Source organism: Sitophilus oryzae, unplaced genomic scaffold, assembly GCF_002938485.1.
Source record: "Sitophilus oryzae breed Bouriz unplaced genomic scaffold, Soryzae_2.0 scaffold_1203_pilon_pilon, whole genome shotgun sequence".
In the NCBI taxonomy this organism is placed as follows: Eukaryota; Metazoa; Arthropoda; class Insecta; order Coleoptera; family Curculionidae; genus Sitophilus; species Sitophilus oryzae.
In genome coordinates, this window is record NW_022145842.1 from 840,162 (window position 1) to 857,286 (window position 17,125).

At 31.3% G+C, this 17,125-nt stretch overlaps 1 protein-coding gene across 1 annotated transcript in view; it reads left to right on the top strand.

Moving 5' to 3' along the window:
* LOC115891944 (probable G-protein coupled receptor Mth-like 1) overlaps window positions 1-16,003 on the top strand; it is a gene marked incomplete at its 3' end in the record, with an annotated part of 51,092 nt that extends 35,089 nt beyond the window's left edge. Inside the window, exon 2 of the mRNA XM_030912554.1 lies at window positions 15,713-16,003. Within this exon, the coding sequence (XP_030768414.1) occupies window positions 15,713-16,003 (291 nt within the window). The remainder of the gene's footprint in view (window positions 1-15,712) is intronic.
* Window positions 16,004-17,125: the final 1,122 nt, after the last annotated feature.

Sequence of the window (17,125 nt, forward strand, 5' to 3'; positions counted from 1 at the left end):
ATGTATTTTTTAAACAATTTGATTCTTAATTTAATAAATAATGTTAGTTCTAATACTATATCACAGTTAAACGAGGATACAATTAACCGGTCAAAATCATACAAACGGTACTCACATTTAAAGTGCACAGTAGTCTAACTTTAACAACGTGAAATATTTCGAAAAGACCAGATGGTTTACCGTACGAACCGCTCGTACCGTAACTGAGGGTACTCTAAACTGGTTTTAAGGTAAACCGAATATTTTTATTGGACGAACGCAGAGTCGTCGAAAGACTCATTACGTCGCATACCGCCTTCAACGGGTTTTCAATTCTTTTGAACCGCGCACCATGATAAATACGTTTTCATTATAGCCAAATATGGAGCTTTAGTTCGATCTGTAAGGGAATTATAAAAAAACTGTTGATCGACTTGAATTTTTGGTCATTATTTTATATAAGTCTCCTTGAATTATTTTTTTAATTGTATATTAATTGGACCTTTGTTCCCATATTATTTTTCTGTATTAAATTATATAGGGTCTCCAAATATTCCGTAGACATACTAAAATATAACTTCGAAAATTCCTATATATGTTTTTGAAATGAAAACAATAATTAGTTGGCCATGACTTCATAAAAAACGCCATTTTTTAAGCTGTTCAGCGATATAATCTATAATATGTTTTTTTTTTCGAAAAATTACTGAGTTATAGCCAATTCTTAATAATTTTAAATAATTTCACATAGTTAGCCATGGAAACAAGTTCAATCGTCGTTGCTCTCAGAAATGTGAAACTGTCACATCCAAACTTTGTAAATTAAAATTAACAAAAATTGTAAATATGAATTTTTCAAATCAAGAAAAGCGTGTAGGAGTATTGGTTCAACTTTTCTTGGCCATACATTTTCGAAGATACGTTAACCGGTGAACGTTACTTACATTTTTTAGACAATGATTTTCAAGACATGTTAGAAAAGTTAAATTTAGATACTCGCGCATCAACAAAGTGGTTTCAACATGACTTTTATTATGACACATTCCTTCCCCTCTCTCTAACGAAAGAAATGTTAAAAATTATTTATATTATAATTATGCAAACTCAGGGATAGGAAGAGGTGAACCAATTGCATGGGCTTCCTCGATCACATGGCCTATCCATTTTAGATTTTTTATACGGTATTAGTTAAAACAAGGTTCACAAAAGAACTTATGAATTAAGAGAGGCACTCGAAGGGGCGGTACAGGAGAAGTTAATTAAGTGACCGGTGACCCAAACCAAACCAAAAAGATGCATTTATGTACTCAAAACAATGGCGAATTTTTTGAACATTTTCTAAAATAACTTAAAGTATATGTAGTAATATTATCTTTCTAAGTTTAACGTTGTGTAATGTAAATTGTAAAGAACCATTTAATAATATATTCTGTCTTTTAATAACTTATTACTTTTAATAACTATTAATAACTTACTTACATAACAAAATAAGAATGCCTTCTAAGTAAAATTAGTCAAGAAAGATAAGAATTGGCTATAACACAGTAATTTTTCGAAAAAACATATTATACCTTATATCGCTGAAGAGCTTAAAAAATGGCGCTTTTTATGAAGTCATGACTAACTATGGCTTTCATTTAAAAAAAAATATGTTTGTGTCATATGTCAAATATTATTAGGCATCACACTGTAAGGTCGCGGTGATTAACTCCCCTCCTAAACATTGTATATACATTCTACATGGCATGTTGTAACGTATCATCATCATCATCATCATCATTTTCAGCTTATTCAACCATTTCCAGTTATGTGACCCTCACATATTTAGATACTGTCTTGGTAGTTGAGCGCATTGTTGTCTATTGTTGGCTACGCGGGCCCAAGTTATCCCTGCTAATCATGGTCCCATCTCAGGTTCGGTCTTCTTCTATGTCTTTTAATTCCGTGGGTACCATGCTGTGATTTTTGTGGTCCATTTGTTGTCCGTCCTTCTTGTCAGGTGTATATTCCATTGTCACTTCAGGGATTTAACTCTGTGGATGACATCTATTACCTATTTTTTGTCGTATCCACTCTATTCTTTTACGGTCTCTCTTGGTTATTCCCAGCATGTTTCGTTCCACTGAGCGTTGTGCGATCTCCAGTTTCCGTTTTAAGTATCCAGGTTTCGTATGCATAGGTCATCACTGGTAGTACACATTGGTCAAATGTTTTCTTCTTTAGATAAATTGGTATTCTAGATTTGAATATGATTGAGTTTCTTCCATAAGTACTCCATGCTAACTGGTAATAGAGATCCTGAGCTGTGTATTACTTTTAACATGCACGTATGGGTACAAATTACGAATTATTTGGAAGAAATCCTAATGAAAATGAAACTTCTAGACTCTGTATCTCCGAAACGATGCATTTTAGGCCATAAATTTATACGATCTTTTTTACCTTATTTTTTTGTCAATAATGACATGTATTGATAATTTATATTCCAACAATTTTGAGAACGATTAGTCGCAACGATCTTGTGTTTATTTTTCTTACAAAACGGCGGAAAAAATCAAAATGCAAATAAATTCTTCACCCCATATTCTGCAGATAAAAATAAGTAAAAAAGTTCGTATAAATGTATGTCCTAAAATGCTTATTTTCGGAGATACAGGGTGTAGAAGTATCTTTTTATTATTATGGTTTCCAAATAATTTCTGAAGTAACGTCAATATTTGGATGAAAATTGGTGTCTGGAAGTCTTTTGACATGAGAAATTTGATTTTGATGTCAAGATGACTTCTATTAAGAGGTGGCGCCACCTACATGTGTTTTAACTGTTTTGAAGAGCAATAACTTTTCGTTCGTACCTGTATAAAACTTTCCAGTGAATAAAATATGCATTTCCGTAATTTTTTGCATAAAAAATGTCTCTTGGTAAAAATCGCTACGTGCAACCATTCTCAAGATGTTTAGAATGGAAATAGCCAGTATATGTTATTTGACAAAAAATAAACAGGTTGAGTAGATAGTCATTTCAATGAAATTATAGATTTGGGAACTTTTTATTTTTTTAAATTAATCAAAACATTTTCTTTGAAAAAATGACAATAAAACAAATTCTGTTGTACATTTGGCACAAAAACATTTCAAATTTATGATTTGAGTCTAATAACTATTTAGTCAACATGTTTAATTTATGTCAATGATGACAGGTATTGATAATTTCGATTCCAAATATCTCAAGAACCACTTCTCGTCGCGATTTTTACCAACAGACTTTTTTTAGTAAAAAACGTCGCAAATGTATATGTTTTTGCTCCAGTTGTTTTACACAGGTACGGACAAAAAGATATAACTTTTCAAACCACTTAAAAAATATGTAGGTGGCGCCCTCTACAAGTAGGAGTCATATTGACATCAAAATCAAATTTCACATGTCAAAAAACTCCTAGAGACTAATTTTCATCCAAATACCGACGATACTTCAGAAACTATTTGGAAAAAATAAAAAAAAATCAAATTTTAACACCCTGCATCTCCGAAACTACGCCATTTTAGGACATAATATATACGAACTTTTTTGCTTATTGTTATCTGCAGAATATGATCACCTCACCACCCTGTATAATAGGATATTCCATTAAATTATTAGTTTATATCAATAACTGTGACATTATCATAAAGACAATAACAGAATTTATTTAGGACACTAACAGCTTATGCCATTTTTGGTGATATGCATTAATAATTGATAATGAACTCTATAATTTATTGTTTTAATTAATGTTCTAGCTTACAAAATATAAAAGTTAATGTCTGTTGTTGAACAAAATAAAATGCCAACATTGCACTTGCATACTGAAAAAATATGTATTTTTTAAACAAAACAACATGATTCTTAATTTAACAAATAATATTAGGTTAGGTTAGGTTAGGTTAGGTTGCTGGGGTTTGAGATCATGTTTGATCCCTCACTCGGAGGCCTTGGGCCCATTGCGATACCCTGTATTGTTGTACCGAACCTTCGTCTCATTCTTTCTTTGCGTTAAAGCACTTCTAGTTCTTTGCAAAGTTCCCGATGTCGCTGATGTTGGCTTCTGCTGCTGCCTGTAAAATAATGTGCCTCTAATCTCCAAAAAACCTTGCCCTAAAGTTTTAAAGCGTCGGTATTCCAGTGCCGGACAGTGGCACAGCAGGTGCTCTATGGTTTCTTCTTCCTCTCTGCATTCTCTGCAGTAGTCGTCGTTGGAAACTTTCATCTCACGAGGTTTACCCCTGTGGGACAGTTTCCACTGACGACACCTACAATTATGCGTACTAGGTCCTTTTTGTGCTCTATAGTAGTTGTTTTGTCTTTTTGCTATCTACCACTGGCCATAGTCTTCGAGCTGTAAAAATATGTATTTTTTAAACAATTTGATTCTTAATTTAATAAATAATGTTAGTTCTAATACTATATCACAGTTAAACGAGGATACAATTAACCGGTCAAAATCATACAAACGGTACTCACACTTAAAGTGCACAGTAGTCTAACTTTAACAACGTGAAATATTTCGAAAAGACCAGATGGTTTACCGTACGAATCGCTCGTACCGTAACTGAGGGTACTCTAAACTGGTTTTAAGGTAAACCGAATATTTTTATTGGACGAACGCAGAGTCGTCGAAAGACTCATTACGTCGCATACCGCCTTCAACGGGTTTTCAATTCTTTTGAACCGCGCACCATGATAAATACGTTTTCATTATAGCCAAATATGGAGCTTTAGTTCGATCTGCAAGGGAATTATAAAAAAACTGTTGATCGACTTGAATTTTTGGTCATTATTTTATATAAGTCTCCTTGAATCATTTTTTTAATTGTATATTAATTGGACCTTTGTTCCCATATTATTTTTCTGTATTAAATTATATAGGGTCTCCAAATATTCCGTGGACATACTAAAATATAACTTCCAAAATTCCTATACAGGGTTGTTCACCACATACGACACGGAGTATTGTAGCTAAACGATTAGATTTTTACAAATTGTAAGTTTTGGGTTCGTTGAAGGATTATTAGAGCTACAATTTAAACATATTTTTACAAGATACAGAGTGTCCCAACTAAGTAAAAAATATTATAGTTGTATTTTTTTAAATGGAACTCTCTGTATATTATTCTATTTTTAGATTCTACGATTAAAATAAAGGTAAATTTGATTAAGGTTCATCATACTTAAACCTTACCGTTTTTGAAATATTTTCAATTCTATGAAATTGCAGTAAAAATTTTGAGGCTTCATTTCTCCAAGGGTATCAAAGTTTTTAATACTAAATATTTACTGAAGATTATTTATTGACCAGATATTGTGTTGCAATAATAAAAAATTTACTACCTTATACAGAGTGTTCAAAAATGTATATTAAATAATTACTAGCTTTAAACGGCAATAGCGTGTTTAATTTAAATGGAACACCCTATATATTTTGCGTGAATCAGATGCACAATGTAATTGTCTATCAAATTGTATTATATACATACAATATACAATTTTTTACCTATCTCTTCAAGTTTTCGTAGAAAATGCATTTTCTTATAATTTAGACCTCATTTATCACTATACCCATGGAATATTGACATTTTAGATTATTTTTAAAGATGTAACAAATTTTCCAAGAGTACAGATACTAATATTGTCGATATAGCTCGCTTATTTCATAAAAAAAATTAAAAAAAACTGTTTAAATATTTTTGTTAAAAAGGATCAATAATATGATCCCAGTATTCAGACTACATTAATTGACTGTTTATGTTGATTAATAATAATTGCTCCAAATACTAAAAAACTGAATTTTGTGTGTGTATTAGACAGTGTGGTAAAAAGTAACGGCCTTATAAATTTTATTTCATTTTTTGACGAATGCTGATTTATAAAAACAGACGTTTATTTTCATAATTTATTATTATATTGATTTCTGAGCCAAATCCACATTTATTTAGAATACTTTATTAATTAAAACAATTTAAAAGTATGTAATTAACTAATTTTTGGTCGGAAATAATGATGGTATATTTAATTCGTATACTCTTTTATAAAGATTTAAATAGTTTTTTTGGTATACCAATAGGCTTGCAATATTTACACTTGTACATTTTCTGCATATATGTTGCTTAAAAAAAAATTGAAATGTCAATATTCCATGGGTATAGTGATAAATGAGGTCTAAATTATAAGAAAATGAATTTTCTACGAAAAGTTGCAGAGATAGGTAAAAATGGTATAATAAAATTTGATAGACAATTAAATTGTGCATATGATTCACTTAAAATATACAGGGTGTTCCATTTAACTTAAACACGTTATTGCCGTTTAAAGCTAGTAATTATTTAATATAAATTTTTGGACACTCTGTATAAGGTAGTAAAATTTTTATTATTGCAACACAATATCTGATCAATAAATAATCTTCAGTAAATATTTAGTATTAAATACTTTGATACCCTTGGAGAAATGAAGCATTAAAATTTTTACTGCAATTTCTTAAAATTGAAAATATTTCAAAAACGGTAAGGTTTAAGTGTGATAAACCTTAAACAAATTTACCTTTATTTCAATCGTAGAATCCAAAAATAGAATAATATACAGTGTGTTCCATTTAAAAAAATACAACTATGATATTTTTTACTTATTTGGGACACTCTGTATCTTGTAAAAATATTTTTAAATTGTAGCTCTAATAGTCCTTCAACGAACCCAAAACTTACAATTTGTAAAAATCTAATCGTTTAGCTACAATACTCCGTGTCGTATGTGGTGAACAACCCTGTATATGTTTTTTAAATGAAAACAATAATTAGTTGGCCATGACTTCATAAAAAACGCCATTTTTTAAGCTGTTCAGCGATATAATCTATAATATGTTTTTTTTTTCGAAAAATTACTGAGTTATTGCCAATTCTTAATAATTTTAAATAATTTCACATAGTTAGCTATGGAAACAAGTTCAATCGTCGTTGCTCTCAAGTGGTTTCAACATGACTTTTATTATGACACATTCCTTCCCCTCCCTCTAACGAAAGAAATGTTAAAAGTTATTTATATTATAATTATGCAAACTCAGGGATAGGAAGAGGTGAACCAATTGCATGGGCCTCCTCGATCACATGGCCTATCCATTTTAGATTTTTTATACGGTATAGTTTAAACAAGGTTTACAAAAGAACTTATGAATTAAGAGAGGCACTCGAAGGGGCGGTACAGGAGAAGTTAATTAAGTGACCGGTCCGGTCGTTCTGTGAGAATAGCTAGAAATTCAGTTTTAAAAAGATGCTTTTATGTACTCAAAACAATGGCGAAGTTTAACTTTGTGCAATGTAAATTGTAAAGAACCATTTAATAATATATTCTGTCTTTTAATAACTTATTACTTTTAATAACTATTAATAACTTACTTACATAACAAAATAAGAAGGCATTCTTATTTTGTTATGTAAGTGAGTTTGTCTAAGTGAAATTAGTCAAGAAAGATAAGAATTGGCTATAACACAGTAATTTTTCGAAAAAACATATTATACCTTATATCGCTGAAGAGCTTAAAAAATGGCGCTTTTTATGAAGTCATGACTAACTATGGCTTTCATTTAAAAAAAAATATGTTTGTGTCATATGTCAAATATTATTAGGCATCACAGTTTCGGCAGAATGGTATCGTTAAATGAAACTGAACATATCGAAATTAATTAAATTAAATTGTTTAAGTCATATCTTCAAAAGTCAATAACTCGGAAACGGTTGGTTTGAACTGGTTTCAATAAAATTGAGTACGATTTAAAACATATTTTTATTATTTCGGGCAGTATACATATTCTATGATACATGCCCCCATTTCTCTACTCATGTCATGCTGACGTTCTGGAAAATTTATTTGCCACTTTGTCAAAAGCAAAATTGTTTTATACAATGTTACAATAACCTTAACATGTCAAAATACTTCACACATAAATATACACTGCTCAAATATTCGAAAAGAATGTGTAAAGAATCGTATTCATTTTTTTTGGAACCAGCTGTACATTGAATGTATTTCGATTTTTGCTCAGAATTGAAGGAAGAATTGAAATATGCAGTATATAATGAAACTTTTATGTGTCACGACTTTATGATCGACCCTGTTTACTTAAATTTATAACTCGCTAATAGATATTTAAAAATCCTCACAACAATACAGCGACCCTGAACAATCCTTACAAATCCTCACAACATAACAGCGACCCTGTATAATTGGGACAACTAATGCAAAGCTCGAGATCTCTAAAACCAGAAATCAACCGAAGAATTAAGTTAGCATGGAGTACTTATGGAAGAAACTCAATCATATTCAAATCTAAAATGCCACTTTATCTAAAGAATAAAACATTCGACCAATGTGTACTACCAATTATGACTTAAGCATGCAAAACCTGGACTCTTAACATTGTAAGGAAACTGCACGTTGCACAACGCTCAATGGAACGAAATATACTGGGAATAATCAAGAATGAGCGTAAAAGAATAGAGTGAATACGACAAAGTACCCAGGTATTTGAAGTCATCCACAGAGTCAAATCCCTCAAACGTCAATGAGCAGGACATCTGGCAAGAAGGATGGACAACAGATCGGCCACAAAAATTACAACATGGTACTCACGAGAAATTAAGAGACCTAGAATAAGACCCAACCTGAGATGGGACCATGATATTAGTAAATTAGCAGGGGGGATTAGCAACTTGGGCCCGCATAGCCAACAATAAACAACGATGGGTCCAACTACCAAGAGAGTATCTTAATATTTGAGGGAGGCTACACCATAATTGGAAATGGTTGAATAGGCTGAGAATGGTGATGATTCTTTTAAAGGCAAATAAAACAAATAAAGAAGAGCAGAATAGCCTGAACTTGAACTCCCATTGTACAATCATTTTATACAACAACGAAATGATTACGTATCTATTCCATCATAGATTTCACAAACGAAACTGGTATTTTTAACCAGTTATGGATTGCTAGATAAACTGAAGTTAAGCCACGATGTACGGTTTTTTGACGATATTTGGCTAAAAATTTTACTGCTTTTCAGTGATGTTACAGCCGTAATTCCGTTTCAGGAAAATAGTTTAGATCTGTTCTTCCAAAGATGACATTAAGCAAAAAAATGCGGATGAGTATGAGTTCATAAAGATGAAAAATCAGCTCCTTGATGAAAGATTGAACGACCGATTAACGTTTATACGCAGCTAGGAATCAAGGATTTTATGGGAAAAATAGTTTTTATCTATATAATTTTGATTAATAAAAAATGTTATTTTTGCAAATTTTTGATTTGTTTTTATTTTCTAAGGAAATAAATATAAGTGGTTCCAGTAACCGGGCGCCTCAATGACCCAACGATATCTGCCTGAGTCCGGCAGCCGGACTATTGAAGTAATACTGTATTATGTATTTTTGAAATTAAAAATAAGTTAATTGACCACAATGTACCTCGATTCAAAAGCTCTTTGTTTGTTCGTGAAACTGCATTAAATTAAAAAAAAACTGTTATTCCGATTTCAATGAGATTTGAGATCTCTATGAGATGAGATATGTTCTGTTAGGGGTTTTAGCAATTGACTTGCTTTTTACCTGTACTTCAAGGGCTTTACATGGTTCACTGTTTTATTTTGCTTGATATAAACAAAAAGCACTTATATATTCATTTATAAAAAGCACACCTGTTGGATGACTATATGACGAAATAGGTTCGTTAATATAAGGAAGATTATTTATCCTTTTATTCATTCGGCAGATTCAATATACTTACTAGATTTAATAAAAAATGTAATTTTATGATTATAATTTAAAATTTTTATGGCCATTAAAAATAGACATTTTGAAAAAATCTCTCGCCTCTCTCCTACTGGTTATGCTAATGTGAACACTGGTTGTACAGTAAATTTATGTTCGAACGTATTTTGTTTCAAGATTCAATGATGTAAATGAAATTTTCATCTTTCTTGTCACGATATCTACCCATTTTTCGGTGTTGTTTTTAAATTTACGGATAAATTTTCCAGGTGGGTCAAATGGAAGCGTTTCCCATGGCTTATAAAATTCTGATTTCATAAAAACGCTTATTTATGTGAATATCCGTTAGATATGTTGACATTTTCTCGATGAATTCTTCAACGTAGTTATGTCGTACTTAGAGAGCTTACTGTAGCGTACATATTTTTGTGGGTTGGGTAGTCCGTTTTAATGTTTTGAAAAAACGGTACTGGAGTATTCGTTACTCGTCGCAAACAAAATTATAATAGTACTGGATTTTTATGTAATTAGGTATAGTTTAGACGTTTTTTTTTTTATTTCGTGTACATGATACGTTAAGGAAAATTAATAATAATGTCCATACCTTTTTGGCTGGTTCATTTCTTAAAAAAGGGCCTGGTATTTAGCCACTAAAATCGAAATTTAAAAAATATATTTTTCTACGATCGTGCAAAAAGTAGCTATTTTACACTATCTACTGTATTAAAAGTAATTTTTTTTACACTAGTGCAAAAAGTAACTTATTTTTGCACCAGTGCAAAAAACACTTTGGCATTATTAATGGCGACTTAAACTAAAGAGAAAAAAATTGTAAATTTTTGTAAAAATTTGTCAAATCCTGGAAGATAAACCAAATAACAGTATAGGACACCTTGCAGCAACATCCCAGTAAGTTAAGTGAAGAACAAAAACCCGAAACCTCCACGAGCAGAAATCAAAATAAAATTTAACTACTGGAAATAAAGTTTGAAAAATTCACTAATTCATGGACAAAGTTCATTCAGTTCATTCAGTTTGAAAAATTCACTAATTCATGGACAAACTGCGACATTAAAATTGAAATTAATTAAAAAAAATTAAAGTTAATGCTGTCAACTACTGTAAAAACTTTTTAATAAACATTTTAATAAGCATTTCGTAGAATTTCTTTTTTTTATTTCGTGTAGAAATGAAAACAGAAACTAGCTTGTGGCTTTTCAGGAAAATTCAGCAGCTTCATGGAAAAAAATGTAATAATTAAACCCCACAATTATTACACTAATATGGTATCTACTAGGCATGTTTATAAAAATCTGAGTACAATGTTGCAGTTTTTTATTTTTATATGTTTTTTGAAATTTGTCTGGCCAACAAAAAAATGCTTAACGTTTCAGGCGGTATATCTCCTTCCATCAGAAGTGTAGAGTCAGAAGCAGACAACAAAGAGAAAAAACTATGTAAAATATCTAAATATATAACTACCAAAGCTCCATACTCACTATGCGCTGATGCGGTTCGTCAATGCATAGATTTGATGCGCCAATGCGTCGATGCGATGAGTTGTGCGGCGGTTTGGTGGAAGGCCAGCTTTTGGGCAAACCATCTAAAGAAATATCACGAACACAATGGACGATAATTGTTTTAATTATTTTATTGTGTTACCTTCATATTTGTTATCATTTAGTTCCACCTACATGTATCAGTATTAGGTATTTTATTATTTGATCCAATTGATTTGTGATATAGTTTGTTAAACTAACTCTGATTCTGGCTCTATATAGTTTGTTAAAGCAACTCTATTTGAGTTTCTCTTTTAATTTTTTGTTTTTAACTACAATAAAACTTCTGTATGTTCTATGTACGCAATTACTCATGTCATATTTCGTACATTGTAAAAATTATAGAGATCATACTATGAATATATTAACCAAGAGCACGCAACTGATGTCAGTATTAGGCGGGAACTAATGTGAACTAAAAACCTAATTTAAAGGAACTGTTCCTCCGGGGAAACTAGAACTAAAGAACTAGTTTCTTCCGAGGAATTAGAATGCCCACTTCTAATCCATATAGCTTTTTGTTAATGGCTTATATTGTCTAATATAAAGAACCGGGCTTGGCAGATTGTCGCATTGGCATAAAATCTGTTTTTAGTCTCTTCTTCTGATTGATAAGATCTACTCATGGCTTCATCCGTCAATCCCGTCAGCTTTAGATGCCTATTGAGCCTGCAATGTCCTGTTAGTAGACTCACTATACGGGGTGAGTCTTAAATAACTGCAAATATTTTTAGGGATAGTATATTTCGACCCCAAAAACACGATTATTAGTTTTTTTCGCGAAAATTTTTAATTTTTTGAAAATTTTTTTGGTTTTTAGTTAAAACCATCATTTGTTGATAATAGGCAACATAGGTAGTAGATTAAATTTACAAGAAAGGAAATCCAGAAAAAAGCTAATGGTTCTGAAAATTTTAGCAAAAAATATATTTTTTTAAATTTTCAAAGTAAAATAACTCGGTTATTTTTAAGGTCTGACCAAACCTGGATTTTTAGTCTCGGTCGAGACCGAGACCGAGAGAAAAAGAAATTCTTGGCCAAGAACGAGACCGAGACACGATGCAATATTTATTCAATAGCTTATTATATATATGAAAAAACATCTGATAATAATGTAATAAAAACGTTATTTTCATGCAGAAACGGTTTTATTGGAATTTAATACTATAAAATTACTTTTTCAGTCTGTGTTATAGACTAAGAAAGCTATTTTTCAGCATTACATCCTTTCAAATTATGCAGTGTTTCATCATATTTTTTCTAAATAGTTGTTTGCTAGAGACACTTGTTAGTGATGCAGACTAGAAATGTATAAGCTGCTGGTTTCAGAACTCTGTATGGAGGTGAATAATTACACACAAAATTTTACTTATTAAGGTTGATTCTCACTGTACCTTCCTATTCCACTATACCTTCCGTATTTTATTGTATTGACGCTATGTGTAAGCTTCCGTTCCGTATCAGTTCCATATTTTTATTGTACCATTTATATCATTACGAAAGTTTTATTTTAGAAATTTGTATCTTTTGAAAAAGGTAATAGATTTAATTAAGAGACGAAAGATTAAATAAATATCAGCAAAATTTTAACAGAGCTGGTACAAATGTAAGAACTTGACAACACTGTTTCGATACGCTTCAGTCCATCCGCCAAAAAAAATGTGTGGAAGGAAAGGATATGGAACGGAAGGGAAACGGAACGCAGTATGCATTGTCTTATTCATTTACGTGATATAATATATTTTATGTAAACAGAAGGGAAACGCAAGAGAGCTGATATGCAAGGTATAGTGAGAATCAACCTTTAGTGTATATTAGTAGGATATACAAGTAATTCATATAAAAGCACAATTCTGTTAAATTTATAAAACTTACATTAATAAGCACTAACATGTAACATTTCGATCATTGTTTACGCATAGAAAAACGAAGGCGACTTTTCAGCCGTCCGGGAAATCCCCTTCGTGATTCGATCAGATCGTATTCTGATATGATCTATTCTTTTTTTTTTTCGACTTCGGACGAGTATTTCATTCATCCAGGCATAAATAGGTGGAGCGATACGCTCAAAAATAAGCTAATTTGACTATCATGAGCAGTCTCGGCCTTTTTATGCCGAGAACGAGACCGGGATCTCGGCCTGATTTTCAGCCGAGAATGACTGTAACCGACACCGAGATCTCGGTCAGACCTTATTTATTTTGGATTATTAATTTGAAAGACGACAAAGAAGAAATATGTTTTTTTTATGGAGATCTACCAGCCCTGAAAATATTTGCACTTATTTAAGACTCACCCTGTAGTTTTGACAGTCTTCCTGTTTCAAAGTCTAGGGATGGATTTCATCAAATCAATATTTCTAATTTCTAGAATTTGAGTTCGAAATGATGATTTTGCAAAATAAGGAAAAAGATACAACTAAAAAAGGAAATTATCCTATTAACGATTTTTATGCTTCTTGCGCCGACTTGACCAAAACGTCGGCCTACTTAACCAGACAGAGAGCTTATTGTGTCTAATATACATACGGAGCAACGTATCCGCTTGACCTTGATGCGAATAAATGGAGATACCCACATATAACATTTACGCTTTTCATCAGTTTGGAAAACACATTTGTATTACATTTTCTCATTAGCGCGTTTTGTATATTTTTATATTGAAGATTTAATTAAAAAATAAGATTTAATTTAAGAACCTAAATGAAATCTTGTTCTTAGTTTATTTCTTTTACTACCTACTACCTACTAAAAATACAGTTCTTCAGTTTATGAATAATGAACCTAAAATTCTTCTAGAAAGGTTTTAAAAATAATGTCAAAACTTATATACATATTATGTTCATGAAGACAACATTATTGAATGTTTTTCTATCGAAATTTTTTTTAGAATGGTTACCAATCATTAATCCTAAAATGGCTGATTGAAAGAAATGGGAAGATACGCAACCTAATGGGTGAATTCGGGATAAGGTTGCTTTGATTTCCCCTTACGTCTCAAGTGCTGTATGGTGGTGACACCAATTCTTCTACGGCCATCGCATAAAACATTTATTTTCTCTAATTCGGCCATATCGAAGACGGTGTAGAATTGAAAGCGACAGCGGTGCCATATTAAAATGTGTAATATCTGTAATAGGTACGTTTGACGAAAATATCTTGGAATCCGCGTTTATGCATTAAAAATTTATTCGTGTTAAACATAGAATAAACAACAAAAAGAAAAATTCTTTTATAGGTACCGAAAATGTCGTATGATCGAAAAAAGTCGTTTAGTTGGCTTGGAAATGACGACTATTGACATTTATCATAATATTTTACGTATGAAATAACAGCGATCTTCATTTCCAAGCCAACTCTGACGCCGTTCTTTGTTTATTCATATAATATTATATTAAATTGTTTAATGCTAGAAAATCCGTATTATTAACGTACTGTACCCTAATTACTTGATGTTATTTGTAAAAGTGAAATCAAAATACATTTCAACATTTACAATAAAGAGTACAAAATGCATTCGGAAGTATAAGAAGATATTATGTTCAAAGAGCTGTAAATAAAATTGAACAAAAAATAAATTTGTGCAATAGGGAGGGTGGTAACCCTTTCGAACATGTAGGGCCTTAGAAACTAGTTTGTAGAAGTTGATTTATTTATAATAACTACAATTAATATGATGCAAACTCGTACACTGAGATTTCAAATTCTCAATAAAAAAAGTTAAAAATAATATCTTTAAATTGCTGACTGCATATTATTTATGTGAATCTCTTAACTGGCTCGATTTTTCTTATTTAATGTTAATTGGCGCTGATCAATATTGTTGCGATGAATATAATCAGATTAAATAGTGTCGGACTTGAAATTATTTTAAATAATAATTAAATAGTTTTGTTGTTGTTAAGGTACCCAAAACAAAAAGAAGTGTGGCATATCATTGATCACTGTACTCAGGAAACCAGTTCTTTCAAAACCTGAAATAAAAAATACAGGTCCGTATTTAACAAAATTAAGTTTGCTGCTGTATCTCACAAATTATCAGCAAATTTGAAAATCTAAGAAATACTGCCAGATAGCCCTAATAAAGTGGCTATGAGAATGTGCAATTAGTTTTTTGATTTTCTAAAAAGTAACGACAGGAAAAAATAAAATTTATTTTCAAAAAAATCTGTTTTGTTCCAAAAAACTCAGTAATCCTTGAAATTTTTAAAACTTTTTTGATGGTATCTTGGTGAACATCCCAAAGCGCAACTTTACCCCAATTTAACCATATTCGCGTCTATTACGGTTTCCGAGATACCACTGCTGATACTCCGAATTTGTAGCACCATGTATAGAGTTTCAGGTATATTTAAAATTAATTTTATGATATTTTGATTTTCAGATGAGTCTGCCAGTATAATAACGTGCCAAAATTACCTTCCTCCGGTAATTTTACCAACCTCCGACGAACACGATGGTTTAAAGTTTACCATCTACCCCATCGGTTTGGCCATAAGTGCCATTTTCTTGGCAGCTACTCTGGCAGCTGGCTCACTCCTACCTGCCAGTCACCACGTGTTGCACTGGAGATGTCAAACGAACTATGTGGCTTGTCTTTTGGTTGGATATGTGTTACTGTGCATTACCCAAGTCGTAGGAACTACGTTGACGTACAGTCCATGCTTTATAATAGGTAAGTGTAATTTTATATTAAAACGGAATATTCTAAAACTAGCGAAAAATGGTTTTGATACTGGGTGTATTCCGTTGCTTACCTTGGTTATGGTTTTATGTTCCGTTTCTATCGGTTTCTGGAAACTTTTCTTATTACGGAACACGGTTCCTGAAAAATTCGGTTTTAACTGTCACCAAACTAACCAGCGAGAGAAGGCTGGTTTTTCTGGTTTTGTTTGTCAATCAGTGTCATTTATGTGACAGAAATCAAGCAAACATTGGAAGTTCGAGTGAAATTCTCATTCAATTTCTAAAATTTGTAATAATATTTTGTATTTACATCCAAAAGCAATGGAGGGAGGCAGTAAAGGTAAATAAATTTCATTAACTAAACAGAATGACTTTTTAGGACCATTTAAACTTATCACGCAGCCATTGTTTTTTAAAGTCAGGAACATTTAAAGAAAACATGAAAAACAAGACAAGTAATCGTGAATGTTTTGTAAGCTATAAAAATATAAATATTAATTAGATTTGTTTATTTATTATTGATCTATTTTAATATTGGACCTGCAAATCTTCACTTGAGCTGTCTAACGGGTTTAACAGTTTATTAATAAAGTACTTTTCAATATTAAACTCCATTGAAAAGAAGAAGCAGACGCAAAAGCAAATAATAGTTACATTAAAAAGGCATAACAGATAAATTTTATAATAGATTGAAAGAAAATTGAAATTTAGAAAACGTCAACATTTGACATTTCCACATGGTACAAAGAAAACAAGGTATGATCGATAGCGGCTCCAATTTCGTTCAGTTCGCGCATACCACCTGTGACGTCACTAGAAAAATAAGGAATAAATAAAAAATGTAAAAAATAAAGAAAGTTGACAGGAGATCTGCATTTTCCAAAAAATGACCATGACAAAAAATGACAAAAAATAACCCCAAGGTTATGGTTAAGAATTGTTTAGTTTTAAGACTTTTTAGTTCGTTTAATTTAATAATTATTAAAACCAGCAGTTCCAAAAATATATTTCAAAATAATAATTATCTATTAACATGGATTTTTTTTTGGACGATAATAGGTAAGAATACTAAATTTATTTCTATATTCGGTATAAAATTGTTTATTAGGTT